General features: G+C 37.5%; 2 protein-coding genes across 2 annotated transcripts; both read left to right on the top strand.

Moving 5' to 3' along the window:
* The first annotated feature begins 19,290 nt into the window (after positions 1-19,290).
* On the top strand, positions 19,291-20,784 carry LOC131430097 (uncharacterized). The gene is made up of 2 exons (XM_058594779.1): positions 19,291-19,561; positions 19,624-20,784. Exons 1-2 carry the CDS (start codon positions 19,501-19,503, stop codon positions 20,745-20,747), a joined length of 1,185 nt encoding a protein of 394 aa, XP_058450762.1. The 5' UTR covers positions 19,291-19,500; the 3' UTR covers positions 20,748-20,784.
* A 132-nt stretch (positions 20,785-20,916) lies between these two features.
* LOC131430098 (keratin, type II cytoskeletal 1-like) lies at positions 20,917-22,740 on the top strand. The gene is made up of 2 exons (XM_058594780.1): positions 20,917-21,140; positions 21,349-22,740. The coding sequence occupies exons 1-2, from the start codon at positions 21,089-21,091 to the stop codon at positions 22,239-22,241; spliced, it is 945 nt and encodes a 314-aa protein (XP_058450763.1). The 5' UTR covers positions 20,917-21,088; the 3' UTR covers positions 22,242-22,740.
* Positions 22,741-24,289: the final 1,549 nt, after the last annotated feature.

Raw genomic sequence — 24,289 nt, 5'->3', positions numbered from 1 at the left:
AACCGGTAATGAGCGAGAGAGCTCATTCACGAGAGAGTTGAAGCGGTTTCGAAAACACGCTGCAATCGTTCTGGAACGATTATTGAGAAATATGCAACCCGATGACAAGGATATGGTGCCAAAGCAAATGTTATCTTGACCAGGGAAGCCAGTTTTGCAGATCTGTCCATGAATTTACAGATTTCTTACGAAATGCGAAGTTTTTTACACAACAAAATATATTATTGAACTGTTGTTCAAACAGTTCGATTTTCTCAGGAATAGCAAAACCGATTTTCACAAACTTGGACTCAAATGACAGGACTTATGGTCGCCATTTAGAACGATGATGAAAAAAAGAAAAATCGGCTTGATCGATCCACCTTGCTCGCTGTGCTGCTCTTTTTCTTGTACATACCGGATCTAATTTACGAACCATTTTCACTGGGTTGCCGTTCGGCATCCTAATGACATGCCCAGCCCATCGTAACGGTCGAATTTTAACTAACTGTACTATGGATGGTTCTCCTAGCAGCTGTTGCAATTCGTGGTTAATACACCGTCTCCGCGTTCTGTCTTCCATCTGCACTCCGCCGCAGCACATTTCTTTCGAAAACACTAAGAGCCGGTTTCGTGACCATAGAGAACAATCGATTTAATGAGTGTTTTGTAGATAGTCAGTTTCGTAAGGTGGCGTACTATACTCGATCAAAGGGTTTTTCTGAGTCCAAAGTGTACACAATTTCCTGCCAAAATACGCCTCCGAATTTCTCTGCTGGTATCATTATCGGCGGTCACCAGCAGATATGTTCATCTCCTCTGTGTGACGAAGAGCAAGTATATTTTCTCCCCTCGCACTGACAACCAGAGTTGCCATTTTAAAATCTGTGTTTCAACTTGAAAAATCTGTGTACCATCTGTGTTGCATATTTTCGATCATAATCTGTGAAAATCTGTGAAAAACATATTGAAAATCTGTCATTTTTATGAAATGTTCTAAAAATCTGTAGAAATCTGTGAATTTTGAAAAAATCTGTGTTCTGTGACACAGAATCTGTGTGGCAAAATAGGCAAAAATATCTGTGGTTTTACAGAAAAATCTGTGAATATGGTAACTCTGTTGACAACATCAATGAGAGGTGGATGAAGTATTTTCACCAAAGTGTGCACACCGGTGAGGACTCTGATGTACGGTTCGCTTAAGAGAAGCATGGGGGACGCATATTCGGCAAAAACGCAATTTATCGTTAAAATTTAGTTTTTCCTTGCTGCGAAAAAGTTTGTCATAGCAAGACCATCGCTACCTTCTTTAAATTTAAAAATTAAATCACAGAAGTGTTCGCTCACTAGCACGCACCTGTGATCAATTGGGTGTATTTAGGCAAGAGCGCGTGAGAGCGATTCATGCGAAGAGAATGTGTTTCACTCGCACCAGCTTCTTTAACCACAAGCACACACTCAAATTATGTCTATTCGACACTGAGAAGAAGTGCGCTTTCCTTTTTGGGCGATGTTCGTTTAGAGGCCTCCCCAGTGTTGAATTAAACTTACTCGATTGTGTATCACTTTAGTGAAATGCCATCACTGGTCACCAGTGAGCCCAATTACACGACCTCGACAACAACCTCGATATCGTCACCGTCTTTCAGTATTCGTGGTGGAAGATGCAGTGTTTCTTCTTTAGAGCCTCATCTTCTCATATATTTTGTTTTCGACGCATTTTTAGCCAGTCCGATACCTCTAGCTTCAGCTTTAAGTCCGACGTATGTTTCCATCATCTTCTCAAGAATCATTCCGGAGGTACCGGAAATAGTGATCAAAAACTACAAAATGGAACTCGATAGATTTTCTCAGAGATGGCTGTACCGATTTTCACAAGCTCAGGCTGAACTGAAAGAGTGTGTGATCCCATAAGTTGTTATTTAATTTCATTCGAATCCGACTCGCGGCTCCGGAACTAGAGAGTTAAATGTACAGAAAATTTCAAACCGACACTTAAAGCAAAGCTGAAAAAACGGGAATTTTTTTCTTATTTTTGCAATTTTTTTACAAATTAAAAGGTTATGTTAGTTTATACCTAAATAAACTTTCTGGTTATAATTCAAGATTCAAATTAATTTTTTTGGAAGAATCGTCTAATGTTATTTATGAAAATATAAGCAATATGAGAAAGGCATAATTACACTACTAGCTGTATTAAAAAAGTTTTTTTTTATTTCGTGTAACCATTTTTGATTTTAAAAAATGATATGTTGACCAGCATTGAAATTCGAAATTAATTTGAAACGCTGGAGGTATGAATAAAAAGGATATTTCTGAAACTAATATCGAATATTTAATTTTGTTTCTATATTAGTAGGATCTTTCAAGTGATATAGGAATTTGATGGTCCGTTTAGCTCCAAAAGTATCACCGGTCTGTTACTCGGAGAATCTGTTGAAACAGAAAGACAGCTTTGCTATATTTCGAATACAGGTACGCAGAGCTTAAAATTGTCACTTCGGTTGAATATCGACACTGCATACTATGGGATTTTCACTGAAAACTTCAAATGACTGAAAGGGCATTGAAAGAAATTTTGAAACCACTCTCCCGCTTATGTCATTGACTGGACATGGATTTCGTTCTCATAGTTTGCAAGCGAAGCTGAGAGTGACAGTAATTTCTCGTCATGTTCGTCTATTTTGAGTCAATGAAAATGACTTTTATTAGCTCTGCAGGTACGGTTATAAATGCTGTTCATATGTTAAGTTGCAAATGTCTCAAAAAAGGATCTGTGTTAATTGACAAACATTGAAACATTTGTTTGGACATGCGTGGAGTTTCGTGATGTCAGATCTCAACTAATAAATTCCTTGCGTACCCAAGGTAGACTATCCAATGTCCCAGTTCGCGACATTCTTGCTTGTCGTGACCTTCCATACATGAAACTTCTTTATCATTTCATTAAATCCATTGGAGTTCCAATTTAAATTTTATTTTATGTTAAACTGTTTTCTCTTCCATGAGTTCAACCAATAGCCAACTATAGGATATTGAATATAAGTGGTGAACTGATACAAACAATCCTGAAATAGTTATAAGATCATGTACAAAATAAATGTATTTTATTTAATGTAATTAAAATAGCAACTCGCTTGATAAAAACAGTGTTTAGATTAACTAATGAGTACCAACATACTAATATGATATTCGAAATGTATTAGGTTTAAACTACTATGTATTGTGGATGCCACGGCGAAGAAAAACTTATGTATATTGCCTATGAAATAAACGTATTTATGAAAAAAAAAAAAAAAAAAACATTGAAACATGCTATATTTTCAATTTTCGTCCAATCAACATTAATACATTTGTAAATAGAGCGTAAAATACCATAGCTATAGCTTAAAAGAGCTTAAAAAAGAACTGTAGATGACGATTTTCGAAAACGAAACATAAGCTTTAAAAAAATCCGGTTCTGGGACCAAATGTATTAGCCTTGCAAATTCAACAATATTCTTATTTAGTTCTCGATGCATAGCTGTCTAGTTTAGACGTGTTCATAGGCTTTAACGATGATTCGTTTATTGAGTCTGGTAATAATTTTGGTTTCTTTTTCAGCTATGTCTGCTTATTCTGAACAACGAGGATTAGAAACAGGTAAGTTTGTTTAGAAAAAAAAATATCGATTCATATAATTATTGACCGTTTATAGGTGTTATTACCTACCTGTCGGCCAAACCAGAGGTCTACTTCGTAACTTACGGAGTAGGAAACAGAAACAAAATGGCACAATCGTTGAGTAGATAAACGAGCTCAACGATTCCTCAACCAATTGTTGTTTGAGTCCATTAAAATAAAAAAAATGTTGCAAAATAAAAATACCATTTGGGGACGGATATAGCGTGATGGGTAAGTCGATGCCTTTCACGCAGCCCGCCTGGGTTCGATTCCCAACCCCGCACATAGGGTCAGAAAGTTTTTCGGGCCCGAAGAGGTGAATGACCTTAAGGTTAAAACCTCTATAATCAAACAAAAAAAATACCAAGGAATAAGTGATTTCTTTTACTTAATTTGAGTTATTGTTCGTATGATCGTTCGTTATTTTGCGTTACTTATTTGTTATCCAACCAATCTTACAAACCAGTAGTCGTACATTCGAACCCCTACTTTGGAAGTTTTGTAGTTTCAATAGGATCGTAGGCCTAGCCACACATAGGTTGTGCACACTAAGAATCAGGTTTGAAATCTGTTGAAACAAAATGGTCAAATTCCACTAAAGGACCAAGACTGGTGATCAGTTTTGTATCGCAAGATACAGATAATTTCATCTAATAAGCGGATCTAATCTTGAAAATAAGAAGGATAAATTAATAGGTTTCATGTAGAAGTCTTTTGTTGAAGTTTTTGTAGCTTTTTCCATCGCCACTTAGAGAACGGTTTACGGTTTGAGCACAGTGGGTCGTGTATAGATTTTGAATCGACCACGTGGCTCCTCAATTCTCTTCGCGTCTGTGTGCTTTGAAGTCGATTTAATTTCTCTTCTCTCCTCTCCTTTTTCCAAACGTTACCGGGAAACTTAAAGTCTATTCGCACTATGCCGGGACGGTCGATTCGGGACGATCCGGGACGTTTTTTCTTATCGGCGATTACTGAGCTACCGGCGTGTGATAAAATCCATTTGGTTGCCACCAATATTCCTCGCCACGGTATGTGTCGCGGACGCTCGAATTAATTTTAATATTTATGGAAGATTTCTTCTGACGAGACGGCCATAAAGAATCGTAAAATCAGGCCGATCCTAGAATAATAGGCTGAGTTATAAAATTTGTATAATGTTTTGTTAGGATGTAGCGTCTAGACAAAATCGGCGCACAGTATAGACAGGAAATAAATATATTATTTCTTTTGCATCTCCTCTGAATGGGAAAACCCATATCAATTGGTCTATTGAGACGCGCAAAGATAAAGGTAAATCAGCAGGTAAAATTAGCATATTTGTCTGTCCCTTTTGAGGTTTGAAGTGTAGTAATAGAATAAGAAAAGTGTACATATAGATGTAAGATGGAAATAATAAAGTAGTCTGTTTTTAGTTAGGAAACAACTCGTGTTTCTTTTTGACGAGAAGAAAGAAATCCCTTCGTTTGGAAGGAGCTCGTTTTCCACAAGGGAAAACGAGAGTTAAAAAAAAATTAAAAAAAAAATCCCTACTTCGTGTAGGAAGAAATTTTCAGTAGTTGGAAAATTTAAATGGTGACCCCGACGTGATTCGGCAATCCTGGAAAGTATACTTCCAATGCGGTGACAAGTTTTGATGTGCTCTTTACGCGAAAGTTCGTAGTTGCAAGAGTGAAAATTCCGACGTGATTCGGCAATCCTGGAAAGTATACTTCCAATGCGGTGACAAGTTTTGATGTGCTCTTTACGCGAAAGTTCGTAGTTGCAAGAGTGAAAATTCCGACGTGATTCGGCAATCCTGGAAAGTATATAAATTTACTTTCAATGCGGTGACGAATGTTTTAATGTGCTCTTTACGCCGAAAGTTCGTAGTTGCAAGAGTGAAAATTCCGACGTAATTCGGCAATCCTGGAAAGTATATAAATTTACTTCCAATGCGGTGACAAGTGTTTGATGTGCTCTTTACGCGAAAGTTTGCTGTTGCAAGAGTGAAAAATCCGACGTAATTCGGCAATCCTGGAAAGTATATAAATTTACTTCCAACGCGGTGACAAGTGTTTGATGTGCTCTTTACGCGAAAGTTCGTAGTTGCAAGAGTGAAAAATCCGACGTAATTCGGCAATCCTGGAAAGTATATAAATTTACTTCCAACGCGGTGACAAGTGTTTGATGTGCTCTTTACGCGAAAGTTCGTAGTTGCAAGAGTGAAAATTCTGACGTGATTCGGCAATCCTGGAAAGTATACTTCCAATGCGGTGACAAGTGTTTGATGTGCTCTTTACGCGAAAGTTCGTAGTTGCAAGAGTGAAATTCAACCAGCAAACAGCTGGTGAAGGATATTCAACCGGCAAACGGCTGGTGAATTCAACCAGCAAACGGCTGGCGAAAAATAGGGTCGGCAGCGGATAGTGAAGAAAATTCAACCCGCAAACAGCTGGTGAAGGATATTCAACCGGCAAACGGCTGGTGAAGGATATTCAACCGGCAAACGGCTGGTGAATTCAACCAGCAAACGGCCTGCGAAAAATAGGATCGGCAGCGGGTAGTGAATAAAATTCAACCGGCAAACGGCTGGTGAAGGATATTCAACCGAGATACGGCTGGAGAATTCAACCGGCAAACGGCTGGAGATATTCGACCGACAAAAACGACGGGTGATAAATTAAATAGTGTTTACATTGTATGTGTTTACATTAAAGTATCTAAGCTAGGAAGCCAGGTTTCGTTCGAATCTCAATTCGAAAGCTAGAAGAAAAAAAAAATATCAGTTTTTCCTTTTTGTAATAATATTGAAAAAGTAGAGATTAACCTTCGTAAGGTAACTGCTCTACTAAAATGACGCATCCATTTGTAGTCAATAAGAACGGGCATTGCAGATTGTGCAATGAACCCGACAATAAAGAAGATTTAGTGGCATGTGACGAATGTGACCGTTGGTTTCATTTGTCATGTGCTAAACTACTTAGAAGACCGGGAAAATCTGAACGATGGTTATGTATTAAATGCAAAACCATCGAATCAGAAATTCTTAGCTTAAAAAAAAGAGACTCTTCTCCCCATTCAGGGTTTGAAGAAATGTTGAGAATCCAAAGGGATTCAATGAAAAATTTGGTGGATTCAATTAAAGAAATCAAAATTGAACCACAAGAGAATAATGTCCTGAGTATTCTCAAAAGGCAATCCTTGATGGAGCTGCCGTATTTCGATGGCTCATACAAGGTATGGCCTCGTTTTAAAGCCACATTCGAAGAAACTACAAAAGAAGGTGGTTTCTCTCAATTAGAAAATTTGAATCGTCTCCAAAAATATTTGAAAGGAGACGCCTTAAAATTAGTGAGTACCTTGCTCATTGATAAAGGCAATGCAGAGCTGATAATGAAAAAATTAAATCTGCGATTCGGAAGTCCAGAAATTATCTATTCCAATCTACTAAGTGATGTCCTTACTCAAAGGAATCCGAAGTTTGAATTACCTCAAACTGTCATAGACTTTATAACGTCTATTGACCGATTGGTTAATAATATGATTGTAATAAAACACGAAGAATATTTGAACGATCCAAGATTGATTCGTGATTTAGTGGCCAAGTTGCCAAGTAATCTACATCAACAATGGTTGAAATACATTGCTGATATAAAAGATTTAAGTGATGATAATATTTTCATCCCTAATTTAAAAGATTTCAACGATTGGTTGAAACCCCATGAAAGATTGGCGACAATGCTACTCTCTGAAAAAAGTGAGAAGCCAATACGTAATGAACGAATACTCGTTCATGAAAAGAAAACAAATAATAGCGAAATTTCGCGGGTTAAAAGAGCTGTTCTATGTTTTGTATGTAAAGACAAACATAGAACAGTTGATTGTTCCAAATTTAAGGGGATGGACATTCATCAGAGATACACCTTGGTGAACAAACACGGATTATGTTACGCTTGTTGTACGTATAACAATCATAAAGCAAGTGAATGTAAATTGTTCAAAAAATGTGGCACGAATGAATGTCAAAAAAGACATCATTCATTACTACACAAGAACTTGAATAATGACGCCATGAATATGGACCGAGTTAATCTTCATACGAAGGCAAAAGATTCAATTTTATACCAAATTATTCCAGTTACTTTAGAAAACAAGAATAATAAGGTTCACACTTTCGCCTTTATTGATCCTGGATCATCGGTAAGCCTAATTCGGGACGATATAAGGACAAAATTAAAAATTAAAGGGAGAAATAACCCATTAACCCTTTCGTGGACAAACGGGGAATTACAACAAGAAATGGGAAGTGTAGAAATATCTGTGAAAATATCAGGGAAAGATAAGAAACCATACATCCTCAAACATATCAGGAGTGTATCGGAATTAAGTCTTCCTTCACAGTCGCTCAAGGTTCAGGAACTAAAACAAAGATATCCTTACATCAGTGATATTGATTTGCAGGCTTACAATAATGCTACTCCGACGTTACTATTAGGTTTGCCACATTCATACCTAATAGTTTCAGATGAAATTAAAACCGGTAAATTCAATGAGCCAGTTGCACAAAAGAGCAAGCTTGGTTGGATTTTATCAGGACGGGTACTGGGTAAACCAAATCGTAACAATCATGTTATGATGAATAAAGAAATTATCACAGTAGAATCTATTAACAGAAAGATGGAAGAATACTTTAGCACAGAAGCATTCGGAGTGATGGTGCCGAAGAAGACATTAGTGTCAAAGGAAACTAGTAGAGCTAGCTCCATCATGAATGACACAATAAAATATAAAGAAGGAAGCTATGAAATAGGCTTACTTTGGAAGGATGACAATGTCCAATTCCCAAACAGTTTTAATGCTGCCCTAAAAAGGTTACAGTATCAAGAGAAAAAGATGCTCAAGAATTCTGAGTTAAAAAATTGGTACATAAACAAAATAGAAGAATATGTACAAAAAGGTTATGCGCGAAAGCTTACGCTGTCAGAGGCAGGCGAGTATAATCCAAAAATTTTTTATCTGCCCCACTTTACAGTAGTGAATCAAAATAAATTACCAATAAAACCTAGATTGGTGTTTGACGCGGCTGCGAAGGTAAACGGAGAATCATTGAACACAAAATTATTGTCCGGGCCTGATGCAACTGCTTCCTTGTTAGGAATACTAATAAGGTTTAGAGAAGGTATTTTTGCTATAACCGGTGATATACAAGAAATGTTTCACCAAGTAAGAATACGAAAAGAGGATCAAAACGCTCAAAGGTTTTTATTTAGAACAGACTTTGAAGCTGATCCCCATATATACGTTATGCAAGTAATGACATTTGGGGCTACTTGCTCACCAGCATGTGCGCAATTTGTAAAAAATACAAACGCACGAATTTTTCAAGAGACAAAACCAGATGCTGTCAGAGCAATAGAAAAGAATCACTATGTGGATGACTATCTCGATAGCTTCGAGAGTGTTGAAGCAGCATCAAAGGTGATAAATGAGGTCATTGAAATCCATAGACATGGGCATTTCAATATACGCAGCTTTATTTCAAATTCGAAAAAGCTGCTGGAAAATATTCCGAAAGAAAATAGATCAGACGATAAAACAAAGTTGCTCGGAAATGATGAAGAATCATATGAGAAAGTGTTAGGAGTATTTTGGGAAACCGATACCGACTATCTTAGATACAAGGTCAAAATTCCTAAAGAACAAGAATTTACTAAACGTCAATTACTTTCGCAAAGTATGAGCGTTTATGACCCCTTAGGTCTACTGTCAAACATTACCGTCCAATCACGAGTTTTAATACAAGAACTTTGGAAAACCGGAATAGGATGGGACGAACCAGTTCCAGTGAAAATCAAGGAAAACTGGCAAAATTGGTTAACAAGACTCGAAAAAGTAAAATCATTAAGAATACCGCGTTCTTACTGTCAGTTGCCGAATCCCACTGAGCAGGAGCTACACGTATTTGTGGATGCCTCCGAAAATGCATTCGCAACAGTTATATACTTGAGAAGTATATGCGAAGGAACTGTTTACATAAACATAGTAGCAGCAAAGGCAAGAGTTGCTCCTACAAAAATGCTATCCATACCCCGACTCGAATTACAAGCTGCGGTACTTGGAACACGATTAGCAAAAACCGTTGAAAACGAGTTACGACTTCCAATAAAGGGAACAGTTTTCTGGTCTGACTCAAAAACAGTTTTAGCATGGATCCGATCAGAACATCGTAAATATAAACAATTTGTTGCACTTAGAATTGGGGAAATCCTAGAAAAGTCTTTTATTAACCAATGGAAATGGGTTAATAGTAAGGATAACCCAGCAGATGAAGCCACAAAAACTATAAACCGTGAATCTATTTGGTTCAAAGGACCAAACTTTTTATACGAACCAGAGGAAAACTGGCCTAAAGAAAAGGAGTTTAAGGAAACTTCTTTAGAACTAAAACCGTTACATGTTATACGGGATAAAAGTATTAATGCCTTTAGATCAATTCACACCAACTGGTGCTCAAATTGGAAGACACTAAGGCGATCGGTTGCGATCATTTTTAAATATATTGACTATTTAAGAATGAAAATAGGTAAAAAATCATTTAGCAAATATATAAACAAGGATAATCTAGATTATGCTGAGAACATCCTTATTCAAAAGGCGCAATGGGAATCATATCCTAAAGAAATGGATACTCTCGAGCGTGGTGAAAATGTCCATAAAGAAAGTGAAATCAGAAATCTAAATCCTGAAAGACTTCATAATGGAATTATGGTATCTAAAGGACGAATAGAAAATGCGACATGTTTGCCGATATCGGCAAGGAAACCAATTATTTTATCCTATAAACACCATATAAGCACGCTGATACTTCGTTTTTACCATGAGAAATATCATCATAAAAAGACGGAGACAGTTATCGCGGCAGTCCGCCAAAGATTCTGGATAACAAATATGAGAGTTGCAATTAAAACAGTCAGGAGAAACTGTCAGTATTGCAATAACATGTCTGCGAAACCGTTCCCACCAATTATGGCTGCCTTGCCGGATTTCCGAACAACACCTTATTGCAAACCGTTTACATTTACAGGAACAGATAATGTAACGATTGGTAGACGCTCTGAGAAGCGCTGGGGATGTCTATTTACGTGCATGGTAACTAGAGCCGTATATTTAGAGTTGGCTCAAGATATGAGTGCAGACTCGTTTATTATTTGTCTGAGAAATTTACAATTTCGAAGAGGACGAGTGCAAGAATTATTTAGTGACAACGGAACCAATTTCGTTGGAGCTAACAATGAATTTAGAAAAATGTTAAGAAGAACATCAGATGATGGAATTAAATGGCATTTTAATCCTCCTGTTTCACCACATTTCGGTGGTGCATGGGAAAGAATGGTAAAGGAAGTTAAAAGCTTATTAAACAATGCTCAACCCACTATTCCAGAACATACTCTTAGAGCAGCATTAACAGAGGCTGAGTTTATAATAAACAGTCGACCTCTAACTCATATTCCACTCGAATACGAGGACGATGAAGTACTCACTCCTAACCACTTTTTAATAGGCTGTGCAGGAGAAGCCGTTTGCTCTATTAATGAAGCATCAAAGGCAGAGGTAACTCGCAGACAGTGGGTAAGAGCCCAAATGGTCTGCAAAAATTATTGGGATCGATGGGTCAAGGAATATCTCCCAACGTTGGGTAAAAGATGTAAGTGGCAAACTAGAGCTAAACCGTTAGAAGTAGGAGATATTGTAGTGTTTGCCGACGAAGAGAAAAAAGGAATTTGGCTTAAGGGAAGGATAATTAAAACAATGATTGCCAAAGACGGGCAAGTTCGATCGGCAACCGTTAAAACTAACAAAGGACAATATGATCGACCTGCTGTCAAGTTAGCTGCTTTGGACGTAAGAAAAGAAGAGGATTCATCCTCATCCGAAGATCCCGAAAAAACTACAGATAGTAGCAAAATAGGATCATCAACGGTAAATTTTGTAGGAAGCATATCAAATCTAGATATGGCAAAAAATATCGACTATGATAAAAAGTCAAAACCTAAAATAAAGCAGTTTGGCACAATACAAAAGATTATTCTAGCTACTATGACAATATTATCTCTTGCAAACGCAATAAATACTTTGAATATAAAGCCAGTACCAGACGGCGGATTAATATTTGAACACATGGGAACTTGTATGGTTAAAAGAGGAGTATGGAGAACAAATATTGTATCCAACATATATCCTATTGAAGACATTGATCTGTTAAATCATATTCAAGCGAATCTAAAGAAAGCACTAGAATTTGCGCAAAATAAAACTAAGGACAAAACACTTTCGGAGCTAGCAGCTTCTATTGAAAGACAATGTGATAACGCTATTCTTGAAATTCAAGCAATCGCGCGTCAGAAAAGAAGCAGAGGAATACTCGGATTCCTTAAAGATCTCCTTTTTGGGGGCGACGATGTGGAAGAAGAATTGAAATCGTTGCGAATTCATGAGGAACAGAAACTTCATGAAATTTCTCAAACGATGAAAACTCTAAACGAAAAGGCAAAGGTTATGGGCAACGATCTGAATCAAAGGATATACCATTTGAATACAGGCATGATATCCTTAAAAGAACGGTATTCTATCACGCAGGTTGAAGTATTCTCCAGGAAACTTCTTGAAGCAACGATGTTAGCATCTCAGTTAGCTGAAGGAATAATACAAAAATATCGTTCAATTCGTCAAGATCCTTTGAATAAAAACGAATTGGAGGAAGTGTACAACAGTATTAAGAAAAAACTACCTGCGGGTTATACAATCCTGCGGGACCCACTTGCTATTAAATTCGGAGTAAAACTTAGCAATAACTCCATAAATATTTTAATGGAGAATGTAATAATAAATAAGGATAACTTTGAAGTATTCAAAGTTATACCAGTTCCAAGTAATGGAAGCGTGATTGAAGTAGATAATCCAATAATCGCTATCAACCATTTGGAAGAGTTCTTTTAAAGGGTGATTTTTTAAGAGCTTGAGAACTTTTTTAAACAATAAAACGCATAAAATTTGCAAAATCTCATCGGTTCTTTATTTTAAACGTTAGATTGGTACATGACATTTACTTTTTGAAGATAATTTCATTTAAATGTTGACCGCGGCTGCGTCTTAGGTGGTCCATTCGGAAAATCCGCTTTTTTATCGACAAATTTTGTTCAGCGATGAGGCTCATTTCTGGTTGAATGGCTACGTAAATAAGCAAAATTGCCGCATTTGGAGTGAAGAGCAACCAGAAGCCGTTCAAGAACTGCCCATGCATCCCGAAAAATGCACTGTTTGGTGTGGTTTGTACGCTGGTGGAATCATTGGACCGTATTTTTTCAAAGATGCTGTTGGACGCAACGTTACAGTGAATGGCGATCGCTATCGTTCGATGCTAACAAACTTTTTGTTGCCAAAAATGGAAGAACTGAACTTGGTTGACATGTGGTTTCAACAAGATGGCGCTACATGCCACACAGCTCGCGATTCTATGGCCATTTTGAGGGAAAACTTCGGAGAACAATTCATCTCAAGAAATGGACCGGTAAGTTGGCCACCAAGATCATGCGATTTGACGCCTTTAGACTATTTTTTGTGGGGCTACGTCAAGTCTAAAGTCTACAGAAATAAGCCAGTAACTATTCCAGCTTTGGAAGACAACATTTCCGAAGAAATTCGGGCTATTCCGGCCGAAATGCTCGAAAAAGTTGCCCAAAATTGGACTTTCCGAATGGACCACCTAAGACGCAGCCGCGGTCAACATTTAAATGAAATTATCTTCAAAAAGTAAATGTCATGTACCAATCTAACGTTTAAAATAAAGAACCGATGAGATTTTGCAAATTTTATGCGTTTTATTGTTTAAAAAAGTTCTCAAGCTCTTAAAAAATCACCCTTTATATTAATGAAAACTTGATTCAATTTAACGAGAGCCACTATCTGGTAAATCAACCTATACTGACAAAAACAGTTGACTGCGTTGCGGCTGCCATACTTCATAAGGTTACAAAAGAAAAATGTTTGTCGAAAAAGCTAAATGAAACTTATGTTCAGCTAATACCAATGAACAATCAAAATACGGTTGTTTATATAACAAACGAACCAAGGAACATAATTGTTCATTGTGATAATGTGATTATAAATCCTCCGTACAAGGTTGCTATGGTGGAATTAACTTCCGATTGTAAAATTTTGGCAAAAAAGCAGGTTTGGTATGCACAAATGACAGGCGTAAACTATAGAACTAAATCATTCTTTAAATCTATCGATCAGTTACCTTACGAAATTGAAGTTAATCAAAAGAAATTAGTTAAAAGTAACATGACGTTACCTAAAAATCCGTATGAAGAAGTAAATATCATAGATGAAAGGGTTTCAGAAAACCGTCCATATGAAAAAGATTTATATGTTTAGGAGGAGCGACTAGTACAATCATAATTACGTTAATCATTCTATTCTGTTATATATATTTTAGAAGAAATAGAAGACAGAGTAGCAATAGTAATAATCAACAAAACATGTTAGAAATGCCACAGTCACTTATAAGTATGCTACAAATGAGGAGATCTAATCTAAATGAAGAATCAATCATGTAACAATTGAGTTAAATCGGTAAATCACCACGCGGATGATTTACGGGCCCCGGAATGTCGCGGACGCTCGAATTAATTTTAATATTTATGGAAGATTTCTTCTGACGAGACGGCCATAAAGAATCGTAAAATCAGGCCGATCCTAGAATAATAGGCTGAGTTATAAAATTTGTATAATGTTTTGTTAGGATGTAGCGTCTAGACAAAATCGGCGCACAGTATAGACAGGAAATAAATATATTATTTCTTTTGCATCTCCTCTGAATGGGAAAACCCATATCAATTGGTCTATTGAGACGCGCAAAGATAAAGGTAAATCAGCAGGTAAAATTAGCATATTTGTCTGTCCCTTTTGAGGTTTGAAGTGTAGTAATAGAATAAGAAAAGTGTACATATAGATGTAAGATGGAAATAATAAAGTAGTCTGTTTTTAGTTAGGAAACAACTCGTGTTTCTTTTTGACGAGAAGAAAGAAATCCCTTCGTTTGGAAGGAGCTCGTTTTCCACAAGGGAAAACGAGAGTTAAAAAAAAATTAAAAAAAAAATCCCTACTTCGTGTAGGAAGAAATTTTCAGTAGTTGGAAAATTTAAAGTATGTTTCATGTAAGTAAAAGCATAGAGAACGGACATCCAAGTAGAGATGGTGTAAGAAATTTAACGGTTGTTTTAAAAAGCAATCACCAAGTAGCAATCCTCCTGTAGAGGCGCTTCGAGCAGCTTAGTAATCCCTTATAGGCTGTTGCATTCGAGCTTTCATACAATGGTAACTCATGCGTGCAAAGACGTGCGCAACGGTGATTTTTAATGGATTCTTACTTGTATGCTTAACTCAGCTTTTTGAAAAAGTTTGTACTAGCTTAGATGTCTGTTCTCTATGGTGAAAGTATACAAGACATCATAAGAGTTAACTGTAAAACAACTTTTCATTGTGTTGAAAAGGTATTCCTGCAATAAAAACCCTTTTTAATCCATCTAGTGATGTAATGATCCTTTCTCATATTACTTAAAAAATATCATTAGAAGATTCTGTCAAGAGAGTTTGATTTTCAAACTTGAATAACATTAGAAACTTTCTTTGGGTATAAGTTAATCCAATTTGCAAACAGTTATTTCAAGTAAATAAGAATTTTTCTTTATCTTGTATCGTCGCACTAAATGATGATGAAATGAAATTTTAAACACACTGTACCCTATAGTACCGGAACCGGAGGTCGGACCCGGATGAAATTCAACAGCAACCTTTGAGACTATAGGACCTTTCATTTGAGCCTAAGTTTGTGAAAGTCGACCAAATCATCTCTGAGAAAATTGAGTGAGTTTCGTTTTAGAGTTTTTGACCACTATTTTTGGTACTTAGGGAACTGGAAACCGTTATAGCCAAATTCGATTCGTTCAGTAAGTAACTAAGATAGCCAAAAAATTAAATTAGTTTTGAGCCAAATCTAGAAAAATTTTCCTTTTTTTCATCGTCGCTTTAAATGACGGCGTGTATTTTTAAACACATTTTACCCTATGAAAGCATGATGAAATTCGATAGCAACCTATGGGACTATGAGATTTTTTATTTGAGCCTAAGTTTTTGAAAATCGGTCAAGCCATCTCTGAGAAAAATGAGTGACATTATTTAACACATACTTACACACGAACATACATACATACACACAGGCATTGCTCAGCTCAATGAACTGTATCGAATGGTATAGGAAACTTAGCTCTCCGGGTCAATTTTCACTAGTCAATTTACCAAGTTATTGCATAAACTTTCTATATGAGGAAGAAAATAAGTATATTTTTATAGAATAGAATCGTTATCATGATTTTGTGATCATACTAACAAGTGGGTAAAAATTGGAAAAAAGAGAATATCAAGCAGGGTAACACCACAAATGGTTCCATTTGCTAATGACAGTTTATTTATATGAACTTTAGCATTTTAGCGTTATTCTTTGTGTTTTCTATAATTTCTTCTGATAAGATGGAAAGATGGTGGCCTTGGTCATAATGTAAGATAGTAGAAGGAAATGATTGCCAATTACATTACATTACGCTACCTCTAAACAAAAAGTAACTGTCATTTTTAGATTCGATTTAATAACTTTTTCATCTCTTTGCGCTTCCCCGGTAACCAATAAGCACATACTAATGCCGCATTATGACAGAAAATAATCGCTAATTGGCATTTCCATCGCATTTGAGACTAAATTCAGGCAAAATATACGGCTATTCATATATAATTTCGTATCATTTTCATATACAGATTCTCAATACAGAGTTTTAATCCCCCGATACAAATTTACATAGTTTTCTCCTGATAATTATAGATTTAAATGTAGCAACCCTGCACGCTACACGAAACTAAACGAAGCACATTGCGTGCTTCGTTGGAAACGCGGTGGAGTTTTCCTCTTCCGTACCATCACGTAGCGGTTTTGCAACATCACTTTGTATGGCGGTCTGACGGTTTTGACACTCATCGCCATATAATTTCGGAGCCGGAAGTCGGATCTGGATGAAATTGTACAGTATCTTTTAAGACAATGAGAGCTTCAATTTGAATCATGAATTGTGAAAATCGGTTTAACCGTTGATGTGAAATCGAAGTGAGCTCCGCTTTTGAAGCTTTTCTTCATTATTATCGATGCTTTCGGAAGCGGGAGTCCCAAAGTAGATTTATATATCAATTAAAAAACAAGATAAATTTACCAGTTAGTATAAAAAATTTAACCTCTTTTCGCCACCGCTTGTGAAAAAATACTCGTGAAATTGAGTATTTCCACTTATTGAGCTGTAATGCCGGAACCGGAAGTGTCATGAAATTGAGTATTTTCCACTTATTGCGCTGTAATACCGGAACCGGAAGTCGAATCTGGATCAAATTTTCGGGGACTTTTTTAAGAATTTCAAAACCTTTTATTTGAATCTTAGTTTGTGAAAAATAGTTAAGTAATTTTAATTTAAATGAAATTCAATAGCAGACGTAAGACCTTTCATTTGAATCTAAGGTTGTGAAAATCGGTTCAGCCATCTCTGAGAAAAGTGTGTGAGCTATTCCGGAACCGAAAGTCGGATCGTGATATAATTCAATAGCTGTCTATGGGACCATAAGAACTTTAATTTGGATCTGAGTTTATGAGAATCGGTTCAACCATCTCTGAGAAAATTGAGTGATATTATTTGTCACATACACACATACATTTTGTGATCTCGACGAATTGAGTCAAATGGTATATGGCACTCGGCCCTCCAGACCTCCGTTCAGAAGTCGGGTTTCACAGTGATTGCATAGCCTTTCTATATGAGAAAGGCAAAAAAAATAATAATCGATAAGTTTTACTAAATTTTAACCAATCATATTAAAAATTGCGACCGCGGGCTTCTCCGTGTACATTTTTTTTTACAAGGTGAAATGCATTTACGCACGGAGTGTGGGACTCTCCACAGGACTACCCAACTGTTGATTGGAACTACCCACTAAAACACCTTGGATCTCCAACCCTACCTCCCCGGCACCACCGCTAGGTATTACTTCGTGTACTTGAAAAATTCAAAAAGTTTACCAAATGTAAAACATTTTTGAATTGGAAACTGAAGAACACTTAGAATTTAGTCAATTTTGATTCGATTCGTAATATTATTTCACCTACTGATTGGAAATATTTATACGCATCGATTTGAACGCATAAAGCCACGTATTTTCACGTACATATGACTGAAATTTTGATTAATAGCGAGAAGTGTCCTGTTTTGTCTGCTAAAAATCTATGGCGACTTTGATCTTCAGACAAATGACATGTTTTGTCACAAAATAGACAATTGTACGGTTAAATTCTTCGTGTGCAGTGTTGATAGCTATTTCAAGCTGATTGCAGAGGTGTCAATGCAATTTCGAAAGATATCGTTAGTTTGTCCTAATTTATAAATTGTATGTACTCCTTGTGTATTGAACCACAATATTCCTTTATATTGGCACAATCTTTGGCAAAGTCTTTTATGTTAACAAAATAAACCGTTGAAATGAATTATCTTTGTTTTTACTGATTTCATGATACAACGGTGAAACATTTTTCCATCTATGATCTACAATTCATTCTATAAATCTCTTTCGCTGATAAGAGCGGATTAAACGGATGATTGGGAAGATTCGTTGTTTATATATACACAATTTTTAAACCACGTGTCTTGTGTGCTATAGTTATTAATATTGTAAAAATGCTAATCACTAAGTTTCAACGTGTACATTATAGTAAACAGGAACTAAGAGAAAAAAAAAACAAGTGTAAATTTGATAGCTCAATCAAACATAAAACGAGAAAGAACATGAAACCTTACTGTAAAAAGCTTCATTGCTTCCACCACTCATCCAAGACGATTCTGCTAGCGGAAAAATCCACAAACAGTGTCGTTCCGAGTAAGAAACTTACTGAAATGATACAACGTTTCTTGTATCACAATGGACTATGTTTTTGGCTGCCTCAAAATCACTCGGAACTTGTTTAACTAGAAGTGAATGCGCTATTCTGCTTTCTCATTCAGGCTACCATCATCACCATCACCACTGTCATCTTCGTGTAAAAACCAGTCTGGATAAAATAGTGTGAGGAAGTCGTAGCAAGAAATATGAAAACCAAATAGTTTTATTGGCTTTTTGACCTGTGAAGATTGATTCAAATAGTATTCGAACACATCAGATTTTTCCCGTATTCCAATTAAAATCGTCAAATTTTTCATTTAAAAAGTCCTCACCATTTTTACTTGTTACACAAATAATAAACCAAAACACCCCAATGCGTCCTCCCATGCGTATATTATTTAATGCATGATCGTTCAAACCGCTTTGCTGGGTAATCCCCACTTTACTTGAATCGAAGTTCTGCTTTAGCGCATTTCTGCTACTGATACGAACTCTGAGCGAACCAAACCAAAACAAAGTCAAAGTCAAGGAAACTGGATTCTCTCCCAGATGGATTTATTTTTTTTTACTATCTCTCATGTACGCTTATTAGCTGATAAGTCGTCGGGAATTTCCGAACAGTTAGGATTCTCTTCAAGTTGAATATCATATATTCAGTGGACTGCACGGGAATAGCATCTCACAGCCAGGTTCACGCTGCCGGTCGTATAAATACGAACGACAATCTGAAGTATCACAAAGCATAGCACATTTCTTCGCTCTCTAAACTAGTCACATTTTCAAGTACTGAACTGAGAATTCAAAGCTAAATTCAGTACTGAAATAGTTAGTTGAAAAAAAATCAGTCAAATAATGAATCTTTTTGGTTGTGGTGTATTAATAATCGCATTATCTTGCGCTCATGGAAGTTATAGTAATTTTTTCGCCTCCGTTGATCATAAGCTCGCAAATACTTATTATATCGCTTAATTTCAGTTCCATCCAGCCGACATGTGAGAGATGTTGGCGCTGGAAGTGGTAGTGCAGCTTCCGCCAGTTCTCAATCAGCTGGTAGCGGTGGGTTTGGACATGGATTCCCAATGCAGCCAGGTTTCCAACAATTTGGTCAGATGCCTCATTTTGGACAATTTCCTCAATTCGGTGCAGGGCATGGATTCTCCAGCTCGGGCAGCAGTGCATCGTCTAGTTCATTCTCCGAGAGTGGTCACGGTGGATCGAAATCAGGATCGCAATCAGGATCCCAGTCCTTCTCGAGCGGTGGTGGTGGTGGTCATGGTGGACATAGCGGATCAGGATCCAATGCTGCCTCACAATCATTCTCTGCTGGAGGAGGTCATGGAGGTCACGGAGGTCACGGAGGCTTTGGCTCACAGTCTGGTTCTGCGTCCAATGCTGGATCTCAAACGTTCTCCGCAGGAGGAAGTCACGGAGGTCACGGAGGTCATGGAGGTCATTCTGGCTCAGGATCAAATGCGGGATCACAATCTTTCTCCGCTGGTGGTGGTGGTCATGGAGGACATGGAGGCCACTCCGGTTCAGGATCTAATGCTGGGTCGCAGTCTTTTACAGCTGGTGGCGGTCATGGCGATCACGGAGTGCATGGTGGTCATACTGGATCGGGATATTTAGGTGGTGAAGGACATGGTGCAGGATCAACTAGTGGAGCGGGAGCGCAATCATTTGGATCTGAGCATGGTGGTCACGGTGGACACGGTGGTCACGGAAGCTCGGGAAGTGGTGCTCAGGCAGGTTCACAGTCTTTCGGACAAAGCCATGGTGGACACGGTGGACACGGAGGCCATGGTGATCACGGTAGCTCAGGAAGTGGTGCCCAGACTGGATCACAGTCTTTCGGACAAAACCATGGTGGACACGGTGGACACGGTGGACACGGAGGCCATGGTGGTCAACATTCTGGTAGCAATGCCGGTGCCGGTTCTCAATCGTTCAATCAGGGACAGTCCTCGTTCGGTCCAGGCGGTCATAAGACTGAATTTTTCAAAGGAGGAGATGGATTCGGTGTAAGAGTTAGCGCGGATGAATCATCCGATGGTAATGCGAAAAAGACTGAAAGCGAAGCTTGGGTATGGCAAAACTGAAATGAGAAACGAAATATAAGAAAATATTCCCTATAAACATGACTTTCAATCCTATTGAATGTGCGAATCACATAAAGTTAACTTCTTTGCTGACCTATTGGGAAACTCCTCGAGCACGGGGAACTTGATAAGATTGTTTTTGTGTAGGTTTTGATATTTACACAAATCGAGAGAGCCGGTTGATCATAAACGATCGTTTTTTTTTTGCTAGGGTAGTTATAAAACCATAAGGAGAAGCTGCTTATAAGGCAACGCAACGGAATAAAGCAATTCAATACCATCTTTTAGACTGGAGCAACAAGTTTTGTAGACGACGACGACGACGACGACGAGATAGAATAATGAAACACCCGAAATTAATCGGAATAATTGCCATTGTCGGCTTTGCGAGCGGTGAGTATTTATTTTTTGCTTTGGGATTAATTCTGATTTTTACTGCTTTTGATAATGCGTCTCACAGTCTACCAGTAATCGGGTTTTTGATGATAGTGTGTGTCAAGGCAAAATTTGGCTTTCTAACTATACCAAACTGAAATCCTTAAAGTCATAATAATATTATGATATTTGTACTCTTTTAGCAATAATATTTGTACACTTTTAGCAATGCCAAATGGATTTCAACCCAACAGTTATCCACAAAATCAAGTGAATGCGTGGGGCCAAGCATGCCGAAACTTTCAACAATTCCAACTGCAAACTCAAGCAGCTCAAAGTCAGTACTTTTCGAACAACTTCCCTCAAATTGGCCTGCCGCCGCTTCCATTTGTGGACGTATGCTCTCAGATACCTGGAGGTGGAGGAGGAGGAGGATTTGCACAATCTGGAGCCGGTGCTTCAGCGGGAGCGTCAGGATTTGCAACTGATAATCGCTTTGGTGGCAGTAATGGCGTTCAAGGCGTTAGTGTGAGCACTGGTACTTTTCCTGGCTCTCAATCTGGATTTGCAACCAACAATCGGTTCGGAGGTAGTAATGGTGGTTCTTTCCATGGTGTTAGTGTGAGTACAGGAAACTTACCCGGTGGCCAATCTGGATTTGCAACTAACAATCGCTTTGGAGGCGGTGATGGTGGATCATTTAATGGTGTAAGCGTGAGCTCAGGAAATTTACCCGGTGGTCAGTCTGGAACAACCGTAACACACTTTGGTCCTGGAGGTGGAACTGTTAGTCATTACCCGAATGGAGGTAATTTCGCGACCGCGAACAGGTTCGGAGGTGGTAGCGTCGGAGGAACAAGTTTCAGTACGTTTGGAACATCATCCGGGACAGGAAACGGAGGATTCGCAACGGCTAACAGATTCGGTGGTAATGGAGTTGGTGGTCCTGGTTTTAATCCATTCGGTGGAGGAGGAAGCTTTGCTACAGCCACTAGATTTGGAGATGATGGAGCCAATGTATATACGGCCCAAGGACCACATGGTGCGGGTATCAGCGTTACCAGTGTCAATGATGGTTCCGGTAAGGTACATACCCAGGTCCATAAGCAGCAGTACTGAGACTACTCACCCAATTGATTGAGTGTGATATCAGACATGATTGGTTGAAGCCGCCACGAAAAAATTATTATAATGTCTAAATATTATTGGAATAACAAGTGCTTTGACGTTAATTGTCAAATAAAATATTATATTTATGACTCACTTTTAAATAACTTTTCTATCATCAGAATCATCAAAATGCCTCCACTGAGCGAGTGTGGTGAAGCCGAATATTGAAAAGCCAAGGCTATTAATTTTTTATTGCCAGCAAAGGGTTTTACGAAATAATATCATTGTTGATGACGAATAAGAAATTCAACGTAGTTATTTTGAAACGATAAAAAAAATCTATATTGGGTAAATATGGGTGATATGCCGCACCTTTTTAAAAATCAATATTTCTTCAAAATCATTCACTGAATCAACACTTTACTTATTGTTATTAAAAGTTGAGGAATCCTACTAAATATTGAAAAATGATGTGAATAAAAAATGCAAATCCATATTAGATGCAACACCTCAGAGTGAGATGTCACACGTTGGAATCGTTAGAGAAAATATATGTTATTGAATGCATGTTCAAAATTTTCAACTCAAAAGCATTATGTCAATGAGTATGTTCATTAAGAAAACAAAAGATAAAATCCCATGTACATGGTCGAAGTGATTGCTCATGAATTAATTTTGGTTTTCTCCCAAAATTAATTTATCAATCGTAGACATTGTTTTTCGATATTTTCTATTATTTTTTCACTTTAGTAAGCCTACACCACATTAATTTTTTATCCGAAACGTCAAATCTGACGAGCATACCCAACAAAATTTCTTGAAGCTTAACAACAATGCATTAAACGCGTGGACTCGTAAAAACACCGGGCAAAATAACTATTTACAAAAACAGTGCTTAAAATTAAATGGCCTCCGTCAATAATAATACTTTTTTGACTAATAGAAAAGAGAAGCTATTACATATGTTTTGATTTGGGTGCTGAACTTCACACTCACACATCCACTCGCACCAATATAACGAATCGATATTCGAAATATTAAAAGTTTGGCATTTATACTATTGGATGCCATTACAATATCTAATAAAATGCAATATCCACACAAGAAAATTCAAGTAAACATGAAAACTGATACACCCAAACCTCCATTTACGTAACTTATATATGTATATATGTATTAATATACGTACGCATGTGTGCAAATATTTGTATTCCTTAATACATATAAATATTGGTGAAGTAAAAGCGATCATTTATATGTATAAATATATACACATTTACGCAAACCACTGAGTGTGTAAACATACATACATACATACATATATAAGGTTCGTAAATGGAGGTTTGGGTGTACTCCAACCCTATCTCTAACACATAGTCGTTATTCATATAAGGATATAAGTTAAACAAGCATAAACTATGGTAGCGTTTTAAGTCTAACAATAAACAATTAGAAAAAGAATTGCCGAGACGCATAGCAAGCATGAAAATTTGCAAAAAAAATTACCATAGAGATATTACACGAACCCGAAACTTTTTCTAACCGGGAAAGTCGTTTTGTCAATTAAACTACCCTGCATGTGGAACACTGCCAATTTAAACTGTACATGTTCAAATAGGACCGTTCATAAACTACGAAGACCAAAATTAGAAACTTTTGGTGAGACAATCAAACATGATCGATAAAATTGTTGCTTTCACTGTAATTCAGCAGTCTTCTAGGGAAGTCACATCGAGTTCGCCCTCGTCTGGCAACGCTGCCTCGAGATTGTACGCGTATACTGAGGCGACATTCGGTTGCTTCAGTCACTGTAGGTTGTACCGTGCATTGTCGATGACGGATAGTTTTGAGCGCAGCTTCACCATCACCAGATAGTGTCGTATGTCGATAATGTCGGAGAAGTGCCGTACATCAATCAGAACGCGGTCGATTTGCGATTCCGTCTGCTGTGGTGATCTCCAGGTGTAACAATAAGGGAGGATGTCTTGGGAGAAGGTGCTGCGAAACACCATGTTCTTGGTGGCGGCAAATTCAACGAGTCGTAGGTCGTTTTCATT

Source organism: Malaya genurostris, chromosome 2 (genome assembly GCF_030247185.1).
Source record: "Malaya genurostris strain Urasoe2022 chromosome 2, Malgen_1.1, whole genome shotgun sequence".
Lineage (NCBI taxonomy): Eukaryota > Metazoa > Arthropoda > Insecta > Diptera > Culicidae > Malaya > Malaya genurostris.
The sequence above is the reverse complement of the archived record's forward strand: the minus strand, read 5'-3'. Positions and strand labels throughout refer to the sequence as shown.